The 27,232-nt window shown below is 53.4% G+C and overlaps 10 protein-coding genes across 10 annotated transcripts; 6 read left to right on the forward strand and 4 right to left on the reverse strand.

The window, feature by feature from the left end:
* Positions 1 to 701: 701 nt before the first annotated feature.
* CTAM01_02327 (uncharacterized protein) lies at positions 702 to 3,048 on the forward strand (the record flags this gene model as incomplete). Its single annotated transcript, XM_060518366.1, has 2 exons — positions 702 to 1,207; positions 1,272 to 3,048. The coding sequence occupies 2 exons, from the start codon at positions 702 to 704 to the stop codon at positions 3,046 to 3,048; spliced, it is 2,283 nt and encodes a 760-aa protein (XP_060386999.1).
* Positions 3,049 to 4,323: 1,275 nt separating this feature from the next.
* On the reverse strand, positions 4,324 to 5,608 carry CTAM01_02328 (glyceraldehyde-3-phosphate dehydrogenase; the record flags this gene model as incomplete). The annotated part of the gene is made up of 3 exons (XM_060518367.1): positions 4,324 to 4,526; positions 4,584 to 5,268; positions 5,480 to 5,608. 3 exons carry the CDS (start codon positions 5,606 to 5,608, stop codon positions 4,324 to 4,326), a joined length of 1,017 nt encoding a protein of 338 aa, XP_060387000.1.
* A 1,238-nt stretch (positions 5,609 to 6,846) lies between these two features.
* Positions 6,847 to 7,647, forward strand: CTAM01_02329 (uncharacterized protein; the record flags this gene model as incomplete). Its single annotated transcript, XM_060518368.1, has 2 exons — positions 6,847 to 7,343; positions 7,416 to 7,647. The coding sequence occupies 2 exons, from the start codon at positions 6,847 to 6,849 to the stop codon at positions 7,645 to 7,647; spliced, it is 729 nt and encodes a 242-aa protein (XP_060387001.1).
* A 513-nt stretch (positions 7,648 to 8,160) lies between these two features.
* CTAM01_02330 (uncharacterized protein) lies at positions 8,161 to 8,445 on the forward strand (the record flags this gene model as incomplete). The annotated part of the gene is made up of 1 exon (XM_060518369.1): positions 8,161 to 8,445. The coding sequence occupies one exon, from the start codon at positions 8,161 to 8,163 to the stop codon at positions 8,443 to 8,445; it is 285 nt and encodes a 94-aa protein (XP_060387002.1).
* A 2,652-nt stretch (positions 8,446 to 11,097) lies between these two features.
* CTAM01_02331 (DJ-1/PfpI family protein) lies at positions 11,098 to 11,972 on the reverse strand (the record flags this gene model as incomplete). The annotated part of the gene is made up of 2 exons (XM_060518370.1): positions 11,098 to 11,253; positions 11,361 to 11,972. The coding sequence occupies 2 exons, from the start codon at positions 11,970 to 11,972 to the stop codon at positions 11,098 to 11,100; spliced, it is 768 nt and encodes a 255-aa protein (XP_060387003.1).
* Positions 11,973 to 14,225: 2,253 nt separating this feature from the next.
* CTAM01_02332 (uncharacterized protein) lies at positions 14,226 to 16,123 on the reverse strand (the record flags this gene model as incomplete). The annotated part of the gene is made up of 4 exons (XM_060518371.1): positions 14,226 to 15,071; positions 15,131 to 15,389; positions 15,455 to 15,516; positions 15,797 to 16,123. 4 exons carry the CDS (start codon positions 16,121 to 16,123, stop codon positions 14,226 to 14,228), a joined length of 1,494 nt encoding a protein of 497 aa, XP_060387004.1.
* Positions 16,124 to 19,597: 3,474 nt separating this feature from the next.
* Positions 19,598 to 20,336, forward strand: CTAM01_02333 (uncharacterized protein; the record flags this gene model as incomplete). The annotated part of the gene is made up of 2 exons (XM_060518372.1): positions 19,598 to 19,674; positions 19,877 to 20,336. 2 exons carry the CDS (start codon positions 19,598 to 19,600, stop codon positions 20,334 to 20,336), a joined length of 537 nt encoding a protein of 178 aa, XP_060387005.1.
* Positions 20,337 to 20,647: 311 nt separating this feature from the next.
* CTAM01_02334 (BHLH family transcription factor) lies at positions 20,648 to 22,119 on the forward strand (the record flags this gene model as incomplete). The annotated part of the gene is made up of 2 exons (XM_060518373.1): positions 20,648 to 20,690; positions 20,750 to 22,119. 2 exons carry the CDS (start codon positions 20,648 to 20,650, stop codon positions 22,117 to 22,119), a joined length of 1,413 nt encoding a protein of 470 aa, XP_060387006.1.
* A 1,901-nt stretch (positions 22,120 to 24,020) lies between these two features.
* Positions 24,021 to 24,284, forward strand: CTAM01_02335 (uncharacterized protein; the record flags this gene model as incomplete). Its single annotated transcript, XM_060518374.1, has 1 exon — positions 24,021 to 24,284. One exon carries the CDS (start codon positions 24,021 to 24,023, stop codon positions 24,282 to 24,284), a length of 264 nt encoding a protein of 87 aa, XP_060387007.1.
* A 985-nt stretch (positions 24,285 to 25,269) lies between these two features.
* Positions 25,270 to 27,097, reverse strand: CTAM01_02336 (cytochrome P450; the record flags this gene model as incomplete). Its single annotated transcript, XM_060518375.1, has 2 exons — positions 25,270 to 26,544; positions 26,642 to 27,097. The coding sequence occupies 2 exons, from the start codon at positions 27,095 to 27,097 to the stop codon at positions 25,270 to 25,272; spliced, it is 1,731 nt and encodes a 576-aa protein (XP_060387008.1).
* Positions 27,098 to 27,232: the final 135 nt, after the last annotated feature.

The following is a 27,232-nucleotide window of genomic DNA, read 5'->3' on the forward strand; positions in this document are numbered from 1 at the left end:
GCTGCGGCTCCTCTGACCTCCCGCTCCAGCTGCTGCAAGGGTTGATGTTCGGACGCTGCAATTGCATACACAACTGCCACGACTACGACCACGGTCACGACCCCGACTGCCACCACCACCACCACTACCGCACCAACTCTCCGAGCACAACAGCAATCTCGCTCAACGCATAACCCACGTCGCGATCGCCATCGTCGCATCATACCAACATCGCACCCATCGCTCAGAGCTTCATTGACGCCATCTGCTCGCGTGTCTTTCGGTTCCCCTCAAAAAAACACCCCAACCCCGACCGCCTCATCAACCTGGGTACCCCCAGATAAGGGCGGCATCGCACACCCACGTCACGCTATCACGACATATTCGAATCGGCGCCCAAACCGAGTCAACAACACCGGCTTGCCTAGTTGTCGGCGCGCATTGCCGCCGGCTCAGATCAATACATTCGTGGGCTGCGGAGAGAGCTTTGTGCTCTACTCCGGCGCCCATTCCACCCCCTGCGTCACCCATCGATCTCGCATCGCCTGCCAACCATCGCGGGTCTTTGTTGTTTAACCTCAATTCCGACACTCGCTATCCAACCACAATCCATCCACCACCATCGCACCGCGCCATTCTGTCCTCTTGTCTTGCGCTCCCGACCGCGCATTTTGCGATCCTTGTTTCCACATGCCCCCACGGCATGCAAACACCACCAAACCATGGAAGCAGCGGCGAAAAAGGTCCAACTGCTGGCCCAGCGCATCCTGCCTGATCGACCGCATTCACTGTCCATGAACCCCGACCAGCGCTTTCGAGTTCCTCCCGACCACAGCAAGACCTTTGAAGAGTTCAAGTATCCGGCTCTGCAGTACATGACGCTGTTATCCGACGCGGATCGCGGAATGCTACTCACTCGCGCGTATCATGATATGCGCGAAGAACCACCGATCCCACCAGCCGTCAAAGATTCGAACGCGAAGATGGAAAGAAAGAACGTGACTAAGCTATCACTGAGTGATTATAAGAACAAACAGAAGAAGGTATCGGATTCTCCTCCCGATTCCGGATCGACGCCGAAAACCGACGTCTCGCGAAAGGAGAGGAACGTGGTAGAGAGTCGGATTGATCGCGAGCCCAAGAAGCCGGACGCATACAGAAATCGGGAGCTGGATGCATCAAGGGACATCAAGGCGCATAAGGCGCGCGACGGCGCCCACGATGAAAGGTAAAATCTCACGCCCGTCTCTTCCATTGTACTCTATGTCTAGAGGCTGACTGACCCATTCTAGAACGAGCAGACCCGACGCAAGATCCCGGGCAGCACAGGATAGCAATGATACCCCAGAGAAGAGGAAAAGAATCGCGGATGTGGACGGCGAATTGCGACCCCAGAAACGAGCGAAACCTGAAGCGAGCACACCGCTCGACGAGCGATCGCGGACGCCTCGAGACGATACGCCGAGAAGAAAAGAGATACACCCATCACAAGACAGGACGCCACAGAAGGACGGAAAGTTGGGCACAAACTCATCTTCATTACCAAACGGGCGATCTGCTTTAAAAACAGCCTTTGGCTCAGGCGCGAACAAGTCTCCCATATCCCGTGCGCGAGGAGACTCAATCAATGGCAACAAACCCAGCCCCTCTTCGAGCGGTCGGGCAAGAGCTGATACGGCGTCTTCGAGGTCAGCAGTTCCGCCGTTACTATCTCCACTACACCTACCGAACGAATCCGATTCTCGATCGAAAGAGAAGAGACGAGACGATCCTCCCGAGCACAACAGGCCGCAGAAATCCTCACGAGCAGAACCACCTCCGCCTATTAAGAGACCGAAATCTCCCTTGAAACTTCCGGAGCTACTTTCCCCGACTCTTCCCCCATTGCTTGAGGAGGAATTGGCCCGGATGAAGAACACACCGACGAAAGGCTCCGACGCAAGCCAAAGAACACAACCTCCCGATTCCCCTACAAACGGCAAGAGACCACACGTGGTAGTGAAAGAGGAGGAGGACGACCGAAAGGAGATCAGAGGGAAGGAAAAGCCGAAGGAAAAGCCTCGCAGGTTTATGGTGACACTGAAGTACAGCAAAAAGTACACCAAGTCGGTGCAGAGGCTACTAGCCCTGGGACCCCCAAGGAAAGACATCAAGAAGGAGCGGTCAGTGAGCATAGAGCCTCCGCCGCCGCAGGCACGGAAGCGGCCGATTACCAGCACCGAGAATGTTGGCGATTCAATAGCGGTGAAGCGACCTCGGACGTCGGAAATAACGAGCTCCAAGCTGAACGCGCCATCGACGCCATCGAAAGGGGGTGCTACATCGATGTCGAGGGTAGCGTCAAGCAACTCGGTCAATACCCCTGGAGATGGTCACAGCTTGACTCCCGCGCCGCCATCATCAGACCGAGACCGGCCGCAGACCAGAGACGATAGCAGAGAAGCGGCGAATCCTCACAGGGTCCAGGCGCTCCGCGACCGCTGGAATCGTTTTAGCAGACTCGGCACCAAGCTGAAGCATGAGCGCGACATATTGCTAGAGCGAAAGCACGGGGACCGCGGCGCTCCCGTGTCGGACTCTGACATCAAGCTCAGCATGATGCTCGGATTGGAGACGGCGATGGCGTTCATGGTCAGCTTCAGAGCGTTGTTCGAGTCAAGGCGGATAGAAAACAAGGCACAAGATCCTAAGCAGTGGAGTAGCATTCTACCGCTTCTGAATGTCATGCGCAACGATGTACGAAAGAGCAAGCCTTTGGAAGCACTGTTTTGGCAGATGCAAGGCGTGATCCACGAGGAGCTCATCAAGTGCTACTGGTCTCTTGACCCGGCGACGCACGCGTTACACATTATTGGCGCAGAAAGAGGTCGATCAAATGTATGGAAATCGGCATACGACTCGGCGGAGCGTGTTGAAGCCTCGGCTATGCGCACCAACATGGGCCCGTGGACGAGTGTGGAGGAAGCTGTATCGTCGGCTCTCAAGATTATGCGGCGCTGGGCGCAGGAGGAGGGCGTCTCGTGGCGCGCCGAGGTCACGGTATCAGCCGCCAACGGAACGTTGTCATAGGATGTCGACGACGAGGGCGAGGTGTCGACTCTAGTCGATTCCTCCTTTACCACGGCGGAGAGCTCGTCGCCTCCGCGTGACGAGAGCGTCGCGAGCGATTCGGTACACCCACAGACAGAAGGATACGGGCATTAGGGCCCTCCTAATGACATGTATTATGAACCAAGTCATCTTTCGTCCTTTTTTAACCCCCTCCCCTTTTCGGTGGATGACGGGGTCGGGAGGCTGGGTTGTGGCGAGAATGGCGTTTTCGGTCGAGAAAGTATGGGCTGTAGCCCATCATGTATGAAAAAAACACAGTCACCCTGAGTCTCTTGAAGCGAGCACGCACACTTTTCTTCACTTTGTCTGATATCAAGTCTAACTCGACGGCCTTTCCTTTTTCTCTCCTGTTTTATTTCTCTCTAGCTTGGCGTTCAAGGAGGACATATCAGGGCTCTGTGTCTCTACAAACTCTGTGTCTACGGACTCTCTATGCGTGTGTACATATAAAAGAAGAAGATATCCCTCGGCCGGCTCCCCCCCCCCCCCTCCCTTCTTGCTATTGTATCTTTCGGGCTTGATGTCTTGTAGAAAGGCAAAGGCTTGGTTCAACCAGGGCATGGAGGGAGGATGGTACGAAACGAACGGCCTCGTCTCAATTGCAAAGTGGTAGTGGTGGTACCTAGTCGAGAACTCCTCATTCGAAAGGTCAATTCAAGAGAGGAATCAATACCAATTCAAACAAAAAAAGCTCTGCGATGCTGTGACATGATAGTAAGAAGCACACCTTCTCTGAGGACCTTGGTGGAAGCGGCGACGCGAGGAAGGGGGGAAACAAGTTATCAGACGCGGACGTGGAGCGACCCCGCACTGGCAACCCCTCACAACTCGAAGGGTTGTCACATCTCATACCTACAAGGTAGCTCGCATAGATAGACCTCATACATGATCTGACACGAAAAATGCCATGTCAACTACGCGTGTCCACGACATGATCTGATTGCTGATTGAAGAATCAAATGTTCGAGTTACACTCTGGTCACTTGGCATTGGCATGGACTGTGATGGGTAGGCATAATCTATTTCATAGACGTCATACGGACATGTATTCGGGGAGCGTTTGTTTGTAGGAAAGAAACAACCATAATCCTCCCTGGCCTTTGCGGCCCTCCCTCCTGAAAGACTTGCCCATCTTCATTTTACTGCTTTTGTTTGGTCGTTGGTTTATCATCTCATTAATGGACACTTTTGGTCCTGTTTCCCCTCCGCGACAGCCTCATGTGTACCGCACATTTATTTGGAGGCGTCAACCTTGGCAACGTGGGCCAAGAGGTCGAGGACACGGCGAGAGTATCCCCACTCGTTGTCGTACCAGGAGACGAGCTTGACGAAGTTGTCGTTGAGGGAGATACCGGCCTTGGCATCGAAGATGGAGGAGTTGGGGTTGCCGATCATGTCGGTGGAGACGACGTCGTCCTCAGTGTAGGCCAAGACGCCTGGAGATAGTTAGCTTGTGTTTCGGTGATTCCGATGAGTTGAGATTAATAGCTTACCCTTGAGGGGACCCTCAGCAGCCTCCTTGATGGCGGCCTTGATCTGGTCGTAGCTGGCGCCCTTCTCGATGCGGGCAGTCAGGTCAACGACGGAGACGTTGGCGGTGGGCACACGCATGGACATGCCAGTGAGCTTGCCGTTGAGCTCAGGAATGACCTTGCCGACAGCCTTGGCGGCACCAGTGCTGCTGGGAATGATGTTCTGAGCAGCGGTGCGGCCACCACGCCAGTCCTTGGCGGAGGGACCGTCAACGGTCTTCTGGGTGGCAGTGTAGGAGTGGACGGTGGTCATGAGACCCTCAATGATGGTGAACTTGTCGTTGATGACCTTGGCGAGGGGAGCCAAGCAGTTGGTGGTGCAAGAAGCGTTGGAGATAACGTCGGCGCTGCCGTCGTAGGTCTTCTCGTTGACACCCATCACGTACATGGGGGCATCAGCAGAGGGAGCAGAGATGACGACCTTCTTGGCACCGCCCTGAAGATGGGCCTTCGCCTTGTCGATGGTGGTGAAGACACCAGTAGACTCGACGACGTAGTCGGCGCCGGTGTCCTTCCAGGGGATGGCAGCGGGGTCACGCTCAGTGTAGAACTTGACCTTCTTGCCGTTGATGACAAGGTCGTTGCCATCCTGCTGGATGTCGCCGTTGAAGATGCCGTGGGTGGAGTCGTACTTGAGCATGTAGGCCTGTGATGATTGTCTTGTCAGCAAGTTTTGTCTTGGCTGTTTCTGCATGATTGTGTCACGTCGTGTCAATACAACAAGCCCACTCGAAACCTTGGGGCAAAAAAAGTCGAGAGTGCTAGTCCTGACTCTTTTGCCGTGGGTACCGACGAAGCTGGTGTTATCGTGGCAGACGTGATATCATGATGGAGGGGTAAAGTGGGGTGATACTCACAGCGTACTTGGTCTCAATGAAAGGGTCGTTGACGGCAACGATCTCGACCTCGGGGTGCTCGACGGCGTTGCGGAAGACGATACGTCCGATACGACCGAAGCCGTTGATGCCGACCTTGATGGGAGCCATGTTGTCTGATGTGGTTTGTATTTGGGGTATGTCTGACGGTTGAGAGAGTTAGTTGAGTTTTCTCAGGCGTTGGTGAAGGACGGGCGTTTCCGATATGTCCAAGGTAGGCGGGGTATTTTTCGCGGTAGCGGGGTGGGGTGATGAAGACGTGAGGTATGTAGAGCTTGAGGGAGCTATCGAGAGCTAGGTCTTACCTTGAAATGGGATCACGTCGGGTTATTCGACGAGGTCAGAAATGGATTGATAGGTAGGAGAGAATTTTCAATGGCAGAAGAAGGAAGGAAGAAGGAACGGAAGTGATGGGAGGTGGTGGAAGGGCGCGCGAGATATAGTAAATTCGGTTGAGGGAAGATGGTGGGGTGGTCCTCCTGCTGGTCGATCCAACGCAAGACCGGCGGCCATGGCAAGAGCAGGCAAGAGGCAGGCGAGAGTGGGAGTGGGAGGTCAATGGAAGGCGGACCTGACGCAAGTTAGGGAAGTACCAGGTACGGCCACTCCGCAGGGGGGTCCAATGGGGGGGATCCAGACGCCCCGAGAACGGTGAGGTGACTCGGCGATTGAGGGTGGTGAATTGGTGGTGATTGCCCGGTCGACGCCAGGGAATTGGGTGAGTGACACACTTTTTCTGCTATCTGAGCTGAGGTAGGAGGTACCTTACCTTACCTCACTTTGTGCTTGACCGGGCTAAGGTAGGTAGAGCTCCCCCCCGTAACGCGTGTCTCGTACTCCGTACCTTTTTCTCTCCGTATCTCTCCAATACTACCTAGGTAATTAGGTATTGTTCCTCCTCTTTCTGAGTACAGAGTCCCTCTCGTTGCCTCTCACCCACTCAGTCCAAGCAGGTGCCAGTTGCGTCTTTTTACGGACATGGCGGGGCATCCAGCGGGAAGGCGCTGCTACCGCTCGTGGCGTTAGTATGATACCCTCCGGGTACTTGGTGGTTTTCTGGACCAATTGCTATGATGGGATTGGAACACAATCATGGTGAGATGCGATGCGCTGTTGTTTTACCAATCCAATCTACATAGCATTCACAGTCCGTCTTCCATGCGGCTTGCCATCCCATGGAAGAAAGACCCCAAGCTCGGATGGGATGCAGGCGCAGGCTGCATTGTTTGACGGGTCTGTCGTGGCGTTCGATATCCCCCCCTTCCTTCTCACTACTTTTTTTTTTGACACCTCAACTTTGTCTGTGCTCCAGCCTGCATCTTGCATCTTGCTCGTATCTCGGGCATCTTATGATGAACTACTCATCAATAACTTGTTTTCTCTCCATTCCAGCGACACTCTCAGCTCATCCATATCCATTTCTTCAGCGGGTCTTGGCTGGTGGTGTCACTTTCATCAGACAGACCGGACCGACCAACGACTCAAGCAATAGCAGGCATTATCAAGGGTCAGGAATTGTCAGGTATGGAGGGGCATGGAGGGGCAGCTTGTTCCCTTGGTTTCCAGCGAGAAAAAAAAAAGTCAGCTACGGCACCTTATCCCTGGCCCCTGCTCCTCATTGCTGGCCTGCCCCTCGTTACATCACTCTCGCAGCTACCCCCCGGTCACAGCAGCAGCACCAGGTTCGATACCCCCGTCGACTCACCTTTTGCCTCCCATTGCACGCTTTGCACGCTTTGCTCGCTCTCACACCTCTCACACACTGCCACTGCCACCTCCATGCAACATCTGCCCGTGGCGCCGTGGCACCGTGGTCCACTCCAAATTCTCGGGCGTCTTTTTTTATGTGATCTTCTCACCGTTCCAGTTTATTTTGGTGGACTCTTGTTATTATTAAACATCCTCAACTGGGTTCAAGACACGACATGCCACAAGGTTCAAACAGCTCATTCGCACACCTCACCATTCATCCCGCGCCAAAGCTCCCACGGCCCATCCTCCTCCGCCTCCCATCCCCCCTAGTCCTACACGACCCTGAGGTATGTACCGTATGCGTATGGTCCGCTCGCTCCCACCGCACTCTCTTACTCAAAAGTCTAGCTCAGCTTACCTTACCTTTACTGTTAGATATCGAACAAAAAAAAAACTGACCCCAGCTCCATAAATCACTCAATGCTCCATCGCTCAACCCGCCAAGCTCGACTGAGCCCAGCTAATGAAACACGTTGCCTGGTGCATGAGGGACTTCCAGCCTCGACTCGGCCGATTTTAGCTTAGAGAAATATGATGATCGAGAAGGCCCGTTTACGACTCCGTTCTCGGTCACCCCCAGATGGACCGCACCATTTTTGGCTCCGTCGTCCGTGTTGGAGCAAAGGAGTCATCGAAGTCGAAGAAAACAGTTTGCGTGCAAAGAAAGGCATCCATGCTCGTCCAAACTCTTCGAATTCAATTGGAGAACTTGTACAGATACCTCGCCTACGAATGCCATCCACCCATCCGTCAATTCACCCATGACTGATGCCAAATGTACACGCCACCCAATTCTGCCACTCACAGTCTTGGCCGGCCGCTTCCAATGCAAAGTCGGTCCATCAAAACAGGGCTGGTGCGTTCCGGCGCCTGGTGGGGCCCGAGATCTGCCTCTCGACTCACCCAACCCAATGAGCTACCAAGCGAGCCCGGCTGGCCCGACACGCCGGAGCATCACGGCTTCGTCGGCCCCAAATGCTCCTGGCTTCGCCTATAACAACTCTCAACTTCCGATGACATCGGGAATGACGATATCCCTACCGAGGATACCCGCAAACGTCAATGCCGCGGCCTATGTGTTTACCGCTGCCCACGGAGGCCTGCATGGCCGTATCGTATCGCCAGACGCCCGACAGGGCCCAGGTTTGGCAGTTGGATCATTTTGTATGGTCCAAACATCGATCGACTCAGCATGATATGACTCTACCGTCACTCATCCATCCGCTACCAACACCGTACGACACCAGCCCCCCGGACGAGCTTCTGGCCGTACCACGGTCTAAACCAACATGGACAAGCTATCTCTCGGCCAAATTATTCAGCACATCTCATTTCGGTCTGATAAGGGGTTCCTAAGATCTGACGACTAGATATTGTCAGATCATGGGACTGCTGTGCCACTGTGCCTAAGGCCTCAAATCCGCCCTACGAATTGACGGAATGACAGCCGTGTCATCAGCCTTGTGGCTAGCACGATGTCGTTGACGCTCGTCCCATCCGCAAGCCCACATCATCACGACTACGTACTGTACTCGCCGTTCCCGTTCCCTCCCTTCCCAAGTCCACCTTTGACTGGGTACACGAGACTTACATGGACCACGGCAGCAATGTGGCGGCCTTGCAAGAACCGAGCTTTCCTACAGGCCCCGTTTGCCGCCAGCCGCCCCCGGAATGATGCGTCTCTCGTCGAGGTTCGACCCGAGCTACCCCAGATTTCCGCTCCGGTTCCTCCCGATTACCTGCCCCGATGCCGTACATTAAGCTACACTTTGCCGAGCCGGGGTACAGCACCTCGTGCCTGGGGATCTGGAACCTCGTCTCATCTAACAGCGACTTTACACTAGCCTCTGAGATTCTTCATGAGCCCAGGGGTTCGTATCTAACGCCCAGTGGGGTACACTTGGCAGCCCGTTTGTACGAGGCGGGCGCGTGTAAGTCAGGTAGCCGGGAATATTTGGTGTAGATGATTCGCCATAGACCTCTGGACTTGCATAATCTGTGGATTCTTCTATTGCGCCTAAGGAGCCCGGGCCAGCTGTCTATGAAAATGTTCCGGATGATGGCATTCGTGAGATATCGTGAAGGTGAAGCTCGAGTTGCCGGCAGAGTGTTCATCCTTGTCTGACGGGCAAGACCCGGGATGTGGCTATATGCTTGTCCCGTACAGTCACGGAATACCGGATTGAAGTACGAGACCATCTGCCCTCTTCTATAAGAAATCATGACAGGCCAAACGGCATCTCTCGGTTATGTCTCCTCGAAATATCGAGTTTCGGTGAGCATTCTTTGTGCCTCGGTGAGCGGTGACTTATACCGAGCTGACCACCCCACCAGCAAATTGTGCAGGGTTTGGCTTTAACGTGGACGTACCTGGCATAAGTTGGTCCAAGCTCGACACAGTGGGCTGGTGCACGATTAATGCCGCGCATTTGACTTATGCCGTTGTGCAGAACTAATGCTTCGATTTCCATGATGATTGTCATCTCAAATTATGCAGAGATGTCCCCCACGCGTCCCCCACGAATCCTTGGAAGGCCATGGGCCTCGAACGCAAGTGCATCAATGGGATTGAGGCAACCGTCTCGCGCATACCATGGCAGCTCGATTTCTTTTCCTCGAATTATCTCATTCAACTGCTTGCCGTGGAGCATATACGGGTGCTATAAAGACATGTTTGCAAGCGCAAACGTGCTTGTCATCCGGTACCTGAGACGCAACTATGATGAGCGCCATCTCTGGTGTTAGTGGTCAGCCAACTCCCATTGGAGGATCGCAGTAGGGAAACATGTCGCAGCTCAACAGGCTCACAGATTATCTCAACTCATTCTCTTGAATCTTTCAGTACAGAAGTTCGTCTCATCGGAGTAGAACACAGGCATCCTCTGCCCACCTCCCCGTCTTATTACTTCTGGCATCGACCCTCTGTCGACTTGACTGCAAGATATCAAAGTCTACAAGTCTTGGAGAATCTCTGACAGCTCTTACATATACCCCTCATAGGTGAGCCACGGATTCACTCAAGCCTATGTGTACTTCTGGGGACCAGGCAAACATAGTGGTAATAGGGGCCCCTGTCTTCGTCATAAAGGTCTTAGTGGACATATTGATATTCACATCTCTGTTGGCGACTCATCCCGAGCTCTCTCTGAGCCTCCATGCGAATCTGCGTCGTGTATTTCTCAAGCGTCGATGAGACCCCTGTTGCCAACATATGTTGGTCAACTACCTAGGCGTGCCATGCGTTTTCATGAGAATTCCGGCCTTGATCACATTCATGGTGTTTGCTTAGCTTACATCCCGGCAATGTTCATCAATCATCAGGAGGGTCATGCGATGGATTTGATGAGAAGGGTACCAGGAACAAGTCTGCTAACAGCGTCAATATCTCGCTCCGGCTAACGCACGTTTGACCCCGTCTACTTCTCACGCAATGGGACGATGTAAGTGAATTCCAATGGGCGATGCGGTTCAGTTTAAGTCGAGGCGTTCCCAGATCTTCCCTGCTACGGCGTCCAATCACTAAAAATGTCAATGCTGCCAGGTAAAGAGCTTTCTCTAAACGTTCGACGCCTTCATGTCATCCGAGCAGTCAAGAGTAGAGTGAATGATTTTCACACCTCACCAACCGGACTATTTGAGCACGATACTTTCTATCAAGGACGACGGATCAGCCTAAAACGGACATTCTATGCCAAATCAATGCTAAACAAGCTGACTTTGTACTGCGAATGGAATCAGGCTGCACCACCACCATGCGCTCTATTATCCTCAACATCAAAGTAAATCCATGCTCCGAGTTGCTGCCTCTATCTTTCCTTCTCTCCAATCGCCTCGAAGCCACAAGACTATCAATTGTACGTCGGTGCGACGCCGTTGATTTCCGCAAATGGATCCCAGTCAGCAGCATGGGGGACAAACTCCATGATTGTGGCAACCTTGGTTGACAACTCCTCGCCATACACCTGCTTGATGAACTCCATAATCAAGTCCAGACCAGATGTAACCTAACCCACGCATCAGTCAGTACAATTCTTCTCGATTCCTCCACACTCTCCCACTTTTCTCTCGCAAAAAGGGATCAAATAGTAAAATATCAAAAAAAGCAACTTACACCCGAAGAAGTCCAGACGTTCCCATCAACAACATACCTCGCCGGCGAAACCCACTTAGCCAGCGGCGCCTGCGCAGTAATCAACTGCCAGGCAGCTTTGTTCGTCGTAACCCTCCTGCCGTCCAGCGCGCCCGCCCTAGCAGCGAGACTGGCGCCCGTGCAAATCGTAACGAGATACTTGACCCTGGGCGCGTGCTTCCTCACGTACTCGACGATCGGCTCCAGCCCGGGGGCGCGCACGCCCGGTCCGCCGGGCACGATGAGCACGTCGAGGTCCAGGTCGTCGTCAAAGGTGTTGGTGGGCTGGAACGTCGGCCACCAGGACGAGTTGTAGGTGTTGGAAGTCGGGGACACGGGCGCCGTGGTGACGGGGTCGAGGGTGGCGGCGATGAGGTGGAGGTTCACGTGTCGGTTGTAGGCCACGAGCTGGAGGGCGTCGATGGGGCCGATGAGGTCTAGCATTTCCATTGCCTGGAAGAGGACTGCGCCAAAGGTTACGGGGAGAGTCGTGTTCGCGGCGATGCTGCGGGTGTTGGGCGTGCTGTGGAAGGGGGTTCCTGCGATGAGGGCGGCGGCGGGTGAGGCCGCGGTGGCGAGGAGGGAGAGGCGCATTATGAGATTTGTGAAGTTTGGCAGCGCGGCAGATCTGCTGTTGAGGTCGGAGGAAGGAGATTGCGTGAGATGTGAGGTCGAGATTGGAGTTTCTCGACGAAGAAACAAAAGCGAGAGAGAGAGAGAGAGAGAGATGAACGAGTGAATGGAAAGTCCGAGAATGTAACCCCGGGAACAGGGAGTGCTGGCTGCTTCAACATGATTCAGCAATCAGAGCAGGTGCTGTAGAAACATATATACATGAATATCCCACCGGGAATCTTGGTCATGATCACGAATATCCCGGGGGTGGGACAAACCCAACCAAATGACACACGCCGTCAACACCAACTATTGTAATTCCGAACCACCAGGAGGTCCTGGACTTGGTTGGAAGCATTCCGATCCCGCAGGAACGGCCGGGCCGGGACGAGATCCAAGCAAGGGGAGTAAAGCTTGCCAATATATATAGACTGAACATCCATCTTGAGCTATCTTTCACCAGAAAGGGGCACGTCACGACGGGGACTCTGCTTTACCAGTTGCGATGGGAGGAGTTTGACAAACTGTAGGTGGCAAGTGGATACTTTGTTTATCTGGTAAGAAAAGCTGAGCATATTAGAGTTTTCGCTGTTCCTGGTTAGTTCTCTTGGCCCTTGTCTGCTTTTCTTTTCTTCCCTTTAATATGAGTGATTTGATCCTGGTTTGATGCCACTGAAAGCGATTGATTGTCTGGCTCCTTGGACAAAGAAGCCAATGCGTGGAAGGTAACCCGGTCAGCAGGGGAAATGGTTGGCACAACTGTAGAAGAGGGTAATGTTTGTTGAAAGGGGGTGCCATTGCGGCGGAGAAGCCTCCGGCTCTACGTAGTAACGTTGTTTACCAAGCTTTTCCTGTTTAATGTCGGTTGACGACGCCCATTGGTTCTTGACTCATGTGTTGCGGTGAGAGCTCCCAACCGTCAAGACCTGGGATATATTGGCTTTCAGTACTCCGTATTTCTTCGACAAAGCAGCTTGTCAAAAGAGATGCTAGAGTTTCGCCGCAAGTCGTCGGTCTCGGCCACTACCCCTTCTCTCGCAGACAATTGGGACTCTGGTAAAAGGGTTACGCCAAGCCGAAGGATCAGACCGAGGTACATGGCCGGTGGGACGACAAACCCCCGGGACGCCGGAGTTGATCCCTGGATTGCCCCGCTCCAGGCGTATCCCCGAAACTCAACTCAACTCCGGGCCGAAGGCGGATGGTCGCCGGCCATGTTATTTGGTGGTCCCGCGTTTCTATGAATTCACCGTGTTACGTAAATAGGTCGGCTCGGCTGTTTATCATTTCTCCATCTTAGAGAGGCATTTATTACTTTCCTTCGATGCAGTGTCACTGGACAAAGTCTGTGAGAAAATAAAGTAGTCGGCCATCTCAAGTGGCAGCACTTCATCGATCAGTGTAATCGAAATCGTCTTTCTGGATCTGAAGTTTTCTCATGTTGATCAGGAAATTGCTACGAGGAACGCCCTCCTTCAGGGCTTTCATAGCAGCTTTGATGTTGTATTTCACGGTATGCAAAACCAAATTACGAGCGCAAGACTATCTTGAAGGTGGTATCTCATAGGATAGCTACACAGTATTCTTTAAGCTCTCCTATGTGTGCGTCCCCGGCACATGGCATCAATAGTGAGGGTGTTGTAGGTAAAGTTTACCGTCGAAATCACACTGTCGGAGAACTACCTATTCGTTTATAAGTAGAAAAAGGAACCTGGCTCTCATCATACGATAGGCCACGACACAGGTTTTAGTATGGCTGTGCGATAGATCTACCAAGGTGTGCTTGGATGGCCGTCGCTGGTGGCATCCGAGTGCATTCCAATGCGTCAGTTTGAAGACCAACATTTGGGCACGAAGTGGCATGGCGGCGGGAAGCTGCACTGGAGGGTCAAGTCCGCTATGGATGTCTCACACTTGATTCGCATTTCTCGTCTCTCGCTGAATCACGGTACCAACATGTACTGGGTAGCAGAAAGCCTGCCACGGCATCTTTCTGCGTTTCTTGTTCTAGTACAATAAACTAACAAACGCTCTAATACCAGAACCCATTCGCTCCGGCCCAGCTTCATTATTGTAACAGAAAGAGTACAAGTATGAAAAGTGTACTCAGAATCTAAACCATCTTCAGTATCTCTATTCAAAACACTCGTTTTTTGTTCCCATGTAAGGAACCCCCTAACCGACGCTGAGAAGTGTGTACTCCCCCAGCAAAAAACACAATCTCTCTCTTTTCTAGTTGCGCAAGACCATTCCCAATACACCGCCCAGCACGCCGCGTACACGGGTCTGGTTCTCATGGATACAAGTGAAAACAACAGCCGTGCTGGCGGCGAAAACGAGCGTCTCTCTCCACTGCTTGTCCATGCCGTACCGCCGCGGCAGCAGCGTCGCCATGGCCCGCGGGGCGACGAACAGCGCCATATCTTTGCGACGACTGGCGGACTCGACAAGGACGCTCCAGCCGCAAAGGCAGCACCCCGTGCGGACGCAGATTCCCGAGTCCATCCTTTGCCTAGCGGCCAGGTCCTTGCCGAGGATGTGAGGCCCAATTCTGGTACGGGCGAGACAGACGCCGTAATAGAATAAAGTGATGTACGCTCCCAAGAACGCCGCCGACCTCGACGATGATAACAAGGTCCGCACGAGGGTCTTCTTGTTGATAGGCCCCCGCAGAAGAAGCGCCACGCTCAGGGGCAGATACATGGCCATGGACCACTTCCACGACCGATAGAAGCGGCTGATGGCATGGAGCTCGCACGATGGGCCGCAGCCCATGTGCACCATCTCGCACGGGATGGGAATTGATTTTGACGGATCGCCCCATTCGCTCGGCCATCCGTATTTCTCACACATGCCTTGTAGCAATTCTGCCTGTCCACTTTTACCGTAGGACATGTCGTTGGCACGGAGCTTCTGGAGGGCCTCGATCAGCCGCATGTCGACGTTTGCCGCCGAACTGATCCACTTGTTGTAGCCGCTGGGAAGCCTTTCGGGATGGTAAAACCATGCCCACATGATGAAGGCACAAGAAGTGACGAACAAGCAAGGGTCGGTGAACCTGCCGATGATCCATTCAGCCTGTACGAAGTTAGTGACGATGATAACGGATAACGTCAAGATGAGTGATTGGTGCATACCTTGGTCCAACTGCCTTGAGCTACACGACGCGCTCGCCTTCGCGCCCAAACTTCGCCAACAAGAACGTCCAGGGCTCTCGTCAACGTGAATAACGTCAAGTCGAGAGTCCGTCCTCCATACCGGGTCTCCTTTAGCTGAGCTCCGGGCGGACTATCCGATTTCTCAGGGGAAGTGCCTGTAAAGGCCGAGCTCTTCTTGGACTGCAAAAGCTGCAGACTGAACCAGGCAGCAACAAATGTGGCGCTCCATCTTGCGAGTCTAGATGTGTGTCAGTACTAGATGGTTGTGAACAATAAGAGAATTAAGGATCGAATTCCGCTCACCTCGTTCGAGTCACCTCTGTGAGACTTTTGGCATTGCGTTCGAATACACGTCGAAGTGGCTCCTATCAGAAGGTGTCAGGTCTATTTAGCAAACTGTTGTAGTTACAGTGACTGGAACTCCAGGCCACCTTTCTGAAGTTGCAAATGTTGCTTTTTAGGAACTAATGCAAGGGACAAGAACTTGTGTACACCTAGGAGAGAAGCCAGTGCAACTCTAAGGTCTCCATCACCATGTGTACTGGATGCCTAGTTCACAGTACTTGAGACCAAGTGAAGCAACCACAGCCCTGGTATCGGCAATTACAAGTGTTTGATACTTCACGCTGAAAGAAATGTACATACCTCTAAAAGTGTACTGCCACCAACAAGCAAGGCACAGAAGGTTGGAAACCGTTGGGGGTCTAGACCGGCGAGGACTATCCGCCTCAGTTGCGCCACAAACCCGATGCACCCGTTCTCCTTTGCAATTTGACGGCGTTTTTTGGTAAGGTATTGCATCAGCAACGTAAGGACTCTCGGAGCAACAGCGGAAGCATATCCTAGGAGGTAGGCCCGAAGGAGGGGCCGTAGGATTGGCGGAATTGCTTGTAGCTCGACAAGGCCATTCCGGCGAATTTGCAGCTGACTCCGAGGTAGCATTGCGGGAAGCGAAGGTGTGACGGCAGCCATGAGGCTTCGGCGTCAGTGCCGGTAGTTGAACTGGAGACGGTTCCTGAGCAGAGAATCAGCGATCCGCATAAGAGCCGGAAGCGATGTGTCTGTGCACATGCGGATATGCTATGATGTAACCGTACAATGGCGTGAGGTTTGAATTGGTAGGCTGCTCGTCAAACTGAGTTCAGCAGAGGGGATCTGGGAAACGAAGGATGTGGCTGGAGACATGGGTCGTTGCTCTGGGCAGACAAGGTGAAGGACCGGCGAAAGTGTGATGATCGGTAGGGGCGTAACGACAGCTGAACCGTGGTAAGGCATGAGTTACGTTAGGTAATAGGGGAGTGAAGCAGCAAGCGGACTGGCCATCCGCACCAGCTACAGAGTATGAATCATGTCGAGAATTGGAAGACCAACCAGACGATGACAGGTATTTGGTTATGAGGAACAAGGTTCGGGATTGCCCGGCCCATCTTCACTAGAAGCTGGGCATATACCTCGGATGCCAATCAAACAAGCTACAGGAGAACAGTCTAGGCATGTAGGTGTCCTAAGACGTTTGAAGAATAACGGGAAAACGCGTAATGAAGATGGCGAACTAGTGGGCGCGTCTTACCAGGGGGTAGTATTGATCAACTTGCTCTTCTGAAGGCTCGTGATGGCCGTTACTCCAGAGTCAACCACCAACCCGCAGCGCCTAGGGCAGGGCTGGAGCTGTGCTCAACAGCGAAAAGTATGGCGTACCTTGCGTGTCAAGAGACGAAGGGGACGGGAATGAAATAAGAAATTGTGGGGTAATGGTGCGACCCACGACGTGATGGAGGGCCTGGGGTAGGATGAGCGACGTAGGTTGTGCAGTAGGTGCAGATGGAGACCAGGGGCAGGTCAATGGTGAGGCCGAAGGAAATGTGACAATTGGGTTCCTCGGCACGGTCGAGAGTAAGGTAAGTTAGGGAGAAAGGTACGGAGCACGGAGTACGGTAAATACGCATAAGAGGAGAGGTCGGATCTGGCAAACGTGACCGAAGCGCAGATTACCGCCACGGCTAGCAAGATTGGCGAATGTGATTGGTTGCATGATCAAGTGTTTCGATCAGCTGGTCTGGCACGCGGAGAAACTGAGCTTCACGGTTCACCTTGGCGGCCAGGAAGAAACGGGAGTGAAGATTGAATCTTCAGCCAAGCCAGATGGGGCTTAGGCGCGGCAACCCATGCGAGTGCGACGGTGCTGAAGAAGAAGAAGAGACTTCTATCAAAGTCTGGAGTCTGTCTGGAGCAAAACCTGAAGGGAACGGCGTTTTGCGTTGGCTCGGTAGTGGTAGACGACGTTGGACAGGGAATACCTTGCTAGCCTTGCTTAAGAACTCTTGTCCTTGCGAGTTGTGGGACGCTTCGGGCGTGGAGGATTTCGATCAGTGCGATCAACCGTCCGTCAAGAATCTCGGCGCTTGCTCCTAGTTCTCGAACGAGGAATGCTTGGTGGACAGTTGAAGACAGGAGGTCAATTGTTGACTGGTTGGCTGGTGGGAAACCACAGACAGACAGGCTGGGACAGCCAGCCGTTTCGTATCAACCGAGGCTGTGTTTGTTTCCTTTGTCTCGCCGTGTCAAGAACCGTTCAAGGTCTGTGAGGTGCCTTAGTAGGATCTGTCGGCGCTACTTTAGGTGCTTAGCAGGAACTTGTGGACAGCCATCGAAACTCCAAAGGATTTGATGTACGAGGCATCCGGGTGGATAGAACAAACGGGCAGTGCGGCAAGTATGGATGTGACAGCGTTAATTGAGATACCGGGACTTGAAGACAAAAAACGGGATGAAGACGTGTTACAGATGCGGTTCCAGGCGACAGATGGAAGCAACGAGTTTGGCCGAATGATGAGGCCAGAGTTGTGAGTCAACGGGAATAAGACAGGGTATATCGAAGCAGAGCAAAAACTGAGGAACTTTCAGAGCATGTCGAATGGGTGCGAACGTGGAACCTCTTTGCAAAGCTCCCCAAGCTGAGATGAGGTGAGCGCGGTGAGGTGCGTGAAAATGCTGGGAAAAGCTTAGGAAGGCTGATGATGCGGGACACGAGTGCACGGATACAGGTACAAAAGTACATCGAGAGGCCAGGCCTAGAATGGAATAGTGGAAGGTAATTCCTGGGGCAGGGAGAAGATGAAGATGACTGACAGCGCTGGACAGCGGGAGGGGGGGATGAGATTGGGGATGAGAGAGAATTGAGAGGAGAAGGTGAGAGGGGGAGCTCCGAGCTGGCATGTGATGACCCGCTAGGAACATAAGTTCGTTAGCATCAAAAACTGGTATCGACCCACCCAGCTAAGCAGTCAGGCACCAAGCTAACGAGAAGGTTGAGAAGAGCTTCACGAACCAATCAAAACTTATTTAATCCCTTAGTAGTCCACCTGCTGACCGCCATTCGTGTGACCCGAGCCCGCCAGAAAGAGGTGCCTCAGCCTCTACCGGTACCTACCTTCCATAGGTGGTACACCAAGGTGGATGCTTAGGTAAGGCGTAAGCGCAACCGCACCGTTTCAACGATATGGTTCTGCTTGTCTCATGTCCGCATGGCTCCGATCCAAGATCCGGCGCCTTATCCAATCAGCCTTTCGTCCTTTTCAGTTGTTGGGGGAAGGGCAGGGCAGGTAGGACGGGATATCTTAGGGCCATCCATGGCATCCTCATCCGTAAGAAACTGGGCAAAGGTAGCAATGGGAAAATTAGGCCGGCTCGAGCCCTGCTCTGCCCTGCCTACCTACTTCCAATTCCATTGCTGCTGGCCGGCCGGCCTAAACTGTCCACTGTCCGTTGACTGCTGCCACTAAGGTAAGTGCGGAGGCTTGCAGCGCGCGATGCAGGTGACCGTGCCGGCAACCCACCCACACCTCACACCCCACCCCTCCCTGCAACTTGCGACTTTGCCCTCCCTGATCCCTCTTCCTAAGTTCCTCCACCTCTACATCAGTCCTCACTACTATTCGTACTCAGAGAGTCAGAGTCTCTGACCTCTCTCTTCTACGCAGTACACTTCAGGCTAGCACTCAACCACCCTGGTCAAATAACAGGGGTCGTACTTTGGCTGTTTGGTGCCCCAGACTTTTCATTCTTTTCGAGTCCTTGATTTCCTGCTCGTCACTCACTCTCCCCGACTGAAAAAAATCACGGAGTCCTTGAGCCCTCGTTCTCGCTGCACCGTACAGTACCTACCAGAGAGTACCGTGTCCGTCACCTCACGCCCACGTCCTACGCCTTCGACCACGTCCGCTTCCTCTTCCCATCTGTCTTACTTGCCTTAGCTTACGTCTGGCCACCTCCCTGAGCTGATTGGGGGTTCGTTTCACCTCACCTGTTGCTATTCCTCGCTATCCGTTTTGGCGCTCTCTCAGATATGCAAGTACACGGTTGAGCCAACCTCAACATCAAGCCAAAGCACCACCTCAGCTTCGTACACGTTGGTCCAGAGTCTGTCTACCTTATACAAGCAGGCCAATGCTTCGAATGGGCCTCGCGCTCACATCCCATCTTGGACAAACACACGTACCCTCGCCCTCTCGTGGCTCGACACCGTACGTCTAGAGACTACTCCGTACCCAGACTCTGCTTCTGAGGTGCCTTTCGACAAGTCTCAAGGGTCTCTTCCTTCTCCTTAGCCCTGCATGGGCCGCATTAACGTCCGCCATACGGGGTAGACCTTGGATGCTCTTCAACTAGGAGCTCTCCATCTCACCATCCATCGAGAACGTAGCACTGCTTGACGCCGTGCTTTAGTACACCACTCCGCCGCCATCCCACACGCTGCCCCCAGCTCCGCTTGCCCTCCCCGACTTCACTTCACCTCACCTTGCCTCGCCTTACCTTACACGGAACCCGTCCCGCCTTTTGCCTCACGCTCATCATCGCCATCCATCCATCCATCCTTCCTTCCTTCCTTCCCCCTCACCCCCCGCTCATCGGACGAGACGACGGCGAAGAGAACCTCCTTCTAGCACTAGGAATCCAGAAGCCCGGTGCGGTGCCTAAGCGCAGCCACCACCCCACCTCCGCCTCGACGCAACCTGCCAGCCTCTACTTCGGTCTCTTCCTGCTCTGCCACGGCGCGCACCTAAAGACGGCAAATACACCCACCAACCTCTCCAGACTCCTATCAAACAACACCATAGCGGTCGCTGCTGCCACAACTACAATCCGCCACCCCGCCAAATCACAAGGCAATCAAGCGACTCGCTGATAACCCATTCGAGACCGCTCTACCGTATGCTCTCTCCCAGCCGGACGAGCCTTTTGGTATAGACGCGCTGCGCTGCACTGCGCTCCTGATACACACGTCCCACCCCTCCGTCAATGATTCATAGGATATCGATTTGCCCATAGGAATGCGCATGCCCTCCTTCGAGTCGACTACACTCACTCTTTCTTACGCTTCGAGGCCTTCGCGACCAACGTCTCTCGCTCTCCGAACCAGAACCAGAACCAGCGCATTCGACGGCCACCGTCCATTTGCCACAAGACGCACCCATGCTCGCCATACAACGTCCCAGGATGGGTTCGACGCAGCCGTCAGACCCCAATTTGCCCTTCGGCTGTTAGTAAACCGTCTCGTCCATTTCCCACCAAAGTCAAATACTCACAATCTTTTTCTAGATGCCGTTGATCCTTCGCAAGACTTCTTCCTCGACCCTCCCGAACCTGCGCCTGGCGCTCCTCTTCTCTCCGACAATGAAACCAAATTACTCAGCTCCTTCTTCGAGGACATGACTGCCGATCATTACAATCTACCTTCTTTCGGCGAAGGACTCAACTTCAGCGACGCTTGGTTGGAATTACCTCCCCAGTTCATGGGGACGGCAACATCTTTTGGCCAGTCGCCGGCACCGCCGCCTCTTGCTTCCCCTGGGCATAGTATGCCCCATAACGACTTTGCGGACATGATGTCCATGGGCTCAAACCTGATGCCTCCTCCTCCCCCTCCCCCACAGCAGCAGCAGCATCAGCAGCAGCCGCCACCGCCGCCGCAGCAGCATCATCATCATCAGCAATCACACCCGACACTCGATCAGCACGCCTCAGCCGACGTTCTTCAGGCCGCCAGCACACTACTGCACAACGGTTCCTCGTCAAGAACAAACACAAATGGGTCTGGGCCGATGTTCAGCAGCACCAGGGATGTTCCGCACTCCCTCGGTCCACCCGTCGGCCACCTAAGGCACCAACCTATGGAGGATTTCAAGCGTGCTGAACGAGGCAGCGTGGCTCAGGCCAGTCTCGTTGATGATCATGATAGCACATTCGCGGACATGTTTTTCGGACCCGCTCCTGGCGAGAGAGTGTCTTCGCAACGGGCTAACCAGGTTCCCAATATCGATGTACAGTGGGGCTCGGATGCTCGATTCAACCGCTCCAACAGCTTTGTTCCGGATCCTAAAGAAACCTACGATGCTCTGTCTCGAGGCCAGCTGAGGTACATGGAATGCTTGGAGCCAAGCCAAAGCACAGATAATACTCGCCCACCAAGCCCGAACGGCGAGCACGCAATAGGAAAAGGTCACAGCCGAAAGTCATCCGAAGTATTGAAAAAAGAAGAGGATGCTGATGCACCGCCAAGAAAAAGGAGGAAGAGCAGGAGCACGAAGGAGGAAGTTGACGAGGATGATGAAGAGAATGGTACCACAATGAAAGCGGCAAGAAAACGCAAGACGAAGACCGAACCTACATCAGCCACCCCGCCAGCAGAAAACGGCACAGGCCGGAGGCGTAAATCCGGGACTGGGGCCAAACCAGCACGGGAGAACCTCACGGATGCACAGAAACGAGAAAACCACATCAAGAGCGAGCAAAAGCGTCGTACTTTGATCAAGGAAGGCTTCGATGACCTCTGCGAGCTTGTGCCAGGTCTCAAGGGAGGCGGCTTCAGCAAGAGCACGATGTTAACTATGGCGGCCGAGTGGCTTGAAGAGATAATGAAGGGCAACGACGAGCTCAGGGCCCAGGAAAGCGCCCTCGTGGGACGGTAATATCACGACTCAATGTCAACAATACTACCATCAGTGGAAATACCTTACCATTGGTAAGCTCCACTGCTCCTCCGGACGAAATTCGGAATACCGAACCGAAGGACGCCAGCGCTTGCCTCCTCGGGTATGAGGGCGCTTGCTATATCACGATGTAGGAGAAGAGATACCTGCAGCACGTGGGAATCGTTATCAAAAGGCAGATTCCCAGGGAAACCAAGGCAGGATATATTGGGCACGATTATGAACGTAATTTACGGGAGTGTCCCAGCCCTGTTGCGGGCCGCGCACGGGAGGCTACGATGATTTACTTGCGGAACCAGATTTACCCAGATTTATTATACTTGATCAGGGAAGGCTCTTGTAGTTGATACCCTTCACACTGTTATTTCCCCCAAATTTTACTTATTAAACGAAAAAACATATTTCACATATAATAGACATCGTCTTACTTGCAAATCTGTTGTCGGTTCAATGATTTCCCTCCTTCATCTCCCTCCTATTTCTGTTGGGCTGATCTGCCATCTCAACTTCTTGTTCCTCCCTGGCGACTGACGCACCACAAGAATCTGCAAGGGTTGAAAAGCGCTCAGTTCAGGCTTGGGGGTGCTCCTCGGAGTTTGGCAGCCTTTTGTTTTTTTTTTTTGACATGTGAAAGCTCCAGCTCGCGTGGTGCGGATGCACCCCGCAGGTTCCTCTTTTTTTTTTTATCGACGTCGATCACCGTATGCGTATTCGCGCATTTGGCACCTCTAGCCAGACGACAGCGCTTGGCAAGGATCTGGACACTTTTGTTTCACTCCGCTCCGCGCCTGCAGTCGCCTTTTTGCGATATTATCTCGGAGATTGAGGGCCACATGCTTGGTACTAGCGGCTTCAATGTTCACCTGTTCGCCCTTGTCCCACCTCACCGACCCCAAGGGCCCAGTGAAGTTGCTGTGGTGGTCCTGTGTGGATGTCTCGGATGGCGGGGAACGCAATGGTGGGGTTAGGCTGGCAGGTCACCCCCTCCAAGAAAACGCCCGCTTGTCCGGGGGGGGGGGGGGGCAAACGAATCTGATCGGAAAGAATCGCGGGGTGAACGGGCGGGTGATTAGGAATAGGAGGGAAGGGAGATCTGAGCGGTCGGGCGGTGACGAGATCTGGGGAATGTGTTTTTAATGGACAGAGATAAGGAAGTTCGAGTTCGAGTGCAAAGTGCGAGGCTCGTTTGGATCCAAGGGACCGAGCGATTGAGGCTTAGATGGAGGGGGGTTGAATGGGTAAATCTGAGGCAACAAACATTCCATTTTGGCCTGGGCTGGATTCGCACTCTTGGGCAAATAGAGTGGCTGTTGTTGTCCATGGCCTCCTACGGTCTACCTCTAGTGTTTGGCGTGGCTGGCCGGGCTTGTACTACGCTACTAATAATGGAACGAACCGCAAACCTCGATGGCGTTTTTGGGCCGAGCTACTACTGCCTAGTGCCTGTCGGTGAAGGGTTCAAGGGGCTGTTTTGTTTGTGTCTGTTCTCACTTGATAAGCCTACCAGACTACCATCTCGCGCTATCTTGGGCGAGTAGGTAGGCAAAAACGTGCATGGCGGCGTGGGGGAGTCGTGAGCACGGAAGATTTTCATCGGCGGGCGTGATGGTTAGGGGACTCCGGAGGGGGAGGCGGAGACCGGGGGACGGAAGTGGAGACAGCCGATGATGAAGTAAAGGGCGGCGGATGAACTACCAGCAACAACACGGAGGCAAAGAAGGTACCCTGGGTGCCTACTTAGGTGAGGGAGGTGGACGAACGAGATATCGGGTACGCGTTCCCCCCCTGGCTTGTGATAGGCTTAGGAAATAAACTTGGGCTTTTCCGTTACAACAGCCATACCTGCTATTCTTCAAAGTCTCCTTTGTCTAGCTAGGAAAATGTGGTTGCTGGGTTGTCCAGAAAAGGTAACCTGTGGTGTTATGGCACATCATTTGGTTGGTTCAAGTTGGGTTTGGTGGCTGGTGGTTTGCTTAGTGAACTGTGGCTTTGACGGTGTTGCGGTTCGTTTGTCGACGACGCATTTCGAGATATTTGAGATTATGAGAACATTTACTAGCTTATTTCACTTGCCATATTTCGAGCAGCGGGAATATCGAATAATTGATCTTTGGTTTAAAGCACAGCTGATTAGCACTGTCTAAGGCAGGTAAGGTAAGCATGATGCCGGATGCGAGATGTTGCATATCATTCGAAACATCAGCACCAATGTTCGCCATTTGCAATTAACACCACAAGATTCAACCCCCAAAATTCGAAAACGAGGAAACCAATGTTTCTGGTAATTTTTCGCAGTCTTGAGCCGTCCTACTGTAAGGATAATACAATTTGGTATCAAGAGTTGAGAGCGGAGCCGCATCTTCTGCCGCTACGGACTTCATGTTCAACTTGACATCGTGAAGCTTTCACATACGACCATACCCACTGGAGAACTCGGGATCCCGTCCGCTCTCCCATAGATAAGCCAGTGAGGGCCGGATTAGTAGTTGGGTCGGTGACGACCAGCGAATACCTGGTGTTGTATGTTCCTGATCTTTTTTGAGGGTTCCCTGGTTGTGTCCATTCACAGGTGAGAGCGCTCAGGACTATCTTAGTATTGCGGCTCGTTTGTTGGTGAATGTTCGGCCCCGTGAGAGATCAGTCGTAGTGTTTCGGTGAGTGACTTGTCTGTGTTGACTTGGTTCTTCTCCGTAATAGTGGAGTGGACCGGTGGAACTGATCATGCTATAACTTGGTCTAGGCCCACTTGCTCTCTTGCTTCAACGGCATTTGCTGACATGACAGACTCTTGAAAGGCTTGAGAACGACGGATTGCTGCTATATTGAAGGATCCTGGCCTAGGGCTCACTCTAGGACATACGTAGGTGTTGGTCTACACTGAAGGGTAGTTACCCAGAGAGACATTGTAGAAGAGTAAGTTTTTCCAGGCGCCCAGTTGAAATATATCAAACAACAAACTGCATTCGAATATTTGAAATCGCTCACATCTAGTGGGCAACATTCATTTTCTCTTTCAGCTAGGCACCTCTTTCAAGACAAACCTTATATATTATGCGAAATCTAGTAAGAATACCAATCTTGGGACTTCGAAATACGAGCCGATCTCGGTTCCCCCTTTCAACCCCAGACTCACTCCGTATCCGAAATAACTCTCAGCTTAATCATACTAGACTTGGGTTTCGTGAAAAGCCCCTCCGTCAACCCAGGATCCTCCAGCTCGGCAGGCAACTTCAAAAACTCCAAGTTCCACACCAAAAGCGTTACAATCATCCTCATCTCCAGGTACGCCAGCCGTTTCCCCCAGCAGCCCCTGGGCCCGCTGCTGAAACTCATAAACGGCCCAGCATTGTTATTGAATTTGACCGCCTCGCCCTCGACCTGCAGCCATCGCTCGGGGCGGAAATCCTCGGCGGGGAAGTCGCTGTGCGACCAGTCGCCGACGCCCTCGCTCGATGCCTTCTGCGAGGTCTCGCTGCGTTTTGCGTCGTCGACGGGCACCCCTGGTTGTACAAAGGTCGGACCGGTGAGGAGAAACATGAGTGTCGTGCCCTTGGGAATGATGTGGCCCAGGACGTTGATGTCGCGGACGGTTTCCTTGGTGATGGCTCCCGCGGGACTGCACAGGCGGAGCGTTTCCTCGATGAAGGCGTCCAGGTAGGGGACCTGCGTCCTGAGGATCTCTTCAATGGTGGGTTCGCGCTTCTGCGCATATGGCCCGTTGTAAGCGGATCGCAGGGCGCTTCGCAGCTTTTGCTGGGCCTCTTGGTGCGCACCGAGATACTTGACCGTGAAGCACAGGGTGCTGTGGGTAGAGTCCTGGCCGCCGGCGATGTATCCCCACAGCATATCGTTCAGCTGCATGCCATCATACTTTGGCTCACGCCCCTCCTCGACGGCCGCTGTCTTCTCCCGGGAGACGACGTAGTCTACCGCCGACTTGTGCTCCGACGAGCCACCCTTGGCGGCTCTCTTGACAGCGGCATCGATCTGGGCTTGTACTGCATCCTTCTTCAACTTCAGGGCCTGACGCGCTTTGGGCTTCAGGTTCTCGATGAAAACGGACAGCTTGGGGAACACGGAGCCAAAGACCGCCGTGATGGAGACGTTGAGGACGTGGAGCGCTGTCACAAGGGCCGGGGTTTCGGGTGACGGGAACTTGGCAACCTGTGCGGACGAACCGCTCGGAACCACAACGTCGTTACCGGCATCTTCAAGGAGCTTGGAATATTTCGTCGTAGTGCTCTCCTCGTACCCGACGCCAAAGACGGCTGTCATCATGATGTCGTAGGTGAGGCCCTCCAAGTCCTCGACAGTCTCGAATGGCAGCCCCTGTGCGAGAGCTGCCTTGCGTTTCCAGAGGCGAATGAAGTCAGAGATGGCTACGTGCGACGCCGGGGCAGAGACCTAAGGGCACGTTAATATTCGTTGACTTGGGTACCTTGGATGCGTTATATCAAATTGATATACTAGAATGAGGTTAAGGGGTAGGGAGATATCTTACAGAGTGAAGGAAACTGTTCGTCATCAAGTCCTTGGTAAGAAACCTCGACTTCTTAAACGACGGGTGCGCGTCCTCCATGGCAATAAAGTGCTCCGACAAGAACCCCTGCCACGCCACGTTATTCATGTACCCGCGACTGAGCTCCTTGCTCCGCTTCGCCATGAGATCCCTCGACTCGCGATAGTCGGCGACAATGACGAGGGGCTTGGAGAAGGGCAGGAGGACCTGCACGACGGCCGACTTGTGCTTGGCCACCAGGTCGTAGAAGAACCTGGTCCGGAAGCGCGCCGCCTTGTCATACTCCGCAAAGTACGGGACGTCGCCCGAGATACGACGCGCCGAGTCTTGGTTATGCGGGAGGCCTGGGATGGGCTTGGGCATGAGCCAGTTGTAGATGAGGCGGAGGAGGAGAGCGGCTGCCGCTATGGCTGCGGTGATGGTTGTAAGTCCTGCCATTTTCACTGTGTTTATGAGAGAGTGGTTTCCGAGTAACGCAGATTCGTTTGACTTGGTCATGTTCCCAAAACTGTTAGAATCCTGAGACGACACCAAGTCATCTTATACGATACATGCTTCGCCTCTCGACTTGGA

The sequence above is a fragment of the Colletotrichum tamarilloi genome (genome assembly GCF_030869305.1).
Source record: "Colletotrichum tamarilloi strain Tom-12 chromosome Unknown Scaffold_5.1, whole genome shotgun sequence".
Lineage (NCBI taxonomy): Eukaryota > Fungi > Ascomycota > Sordariomycetes > Glomerellales > Glomerellaceae > Colletotrichum > Colletotrichum tamarilloi.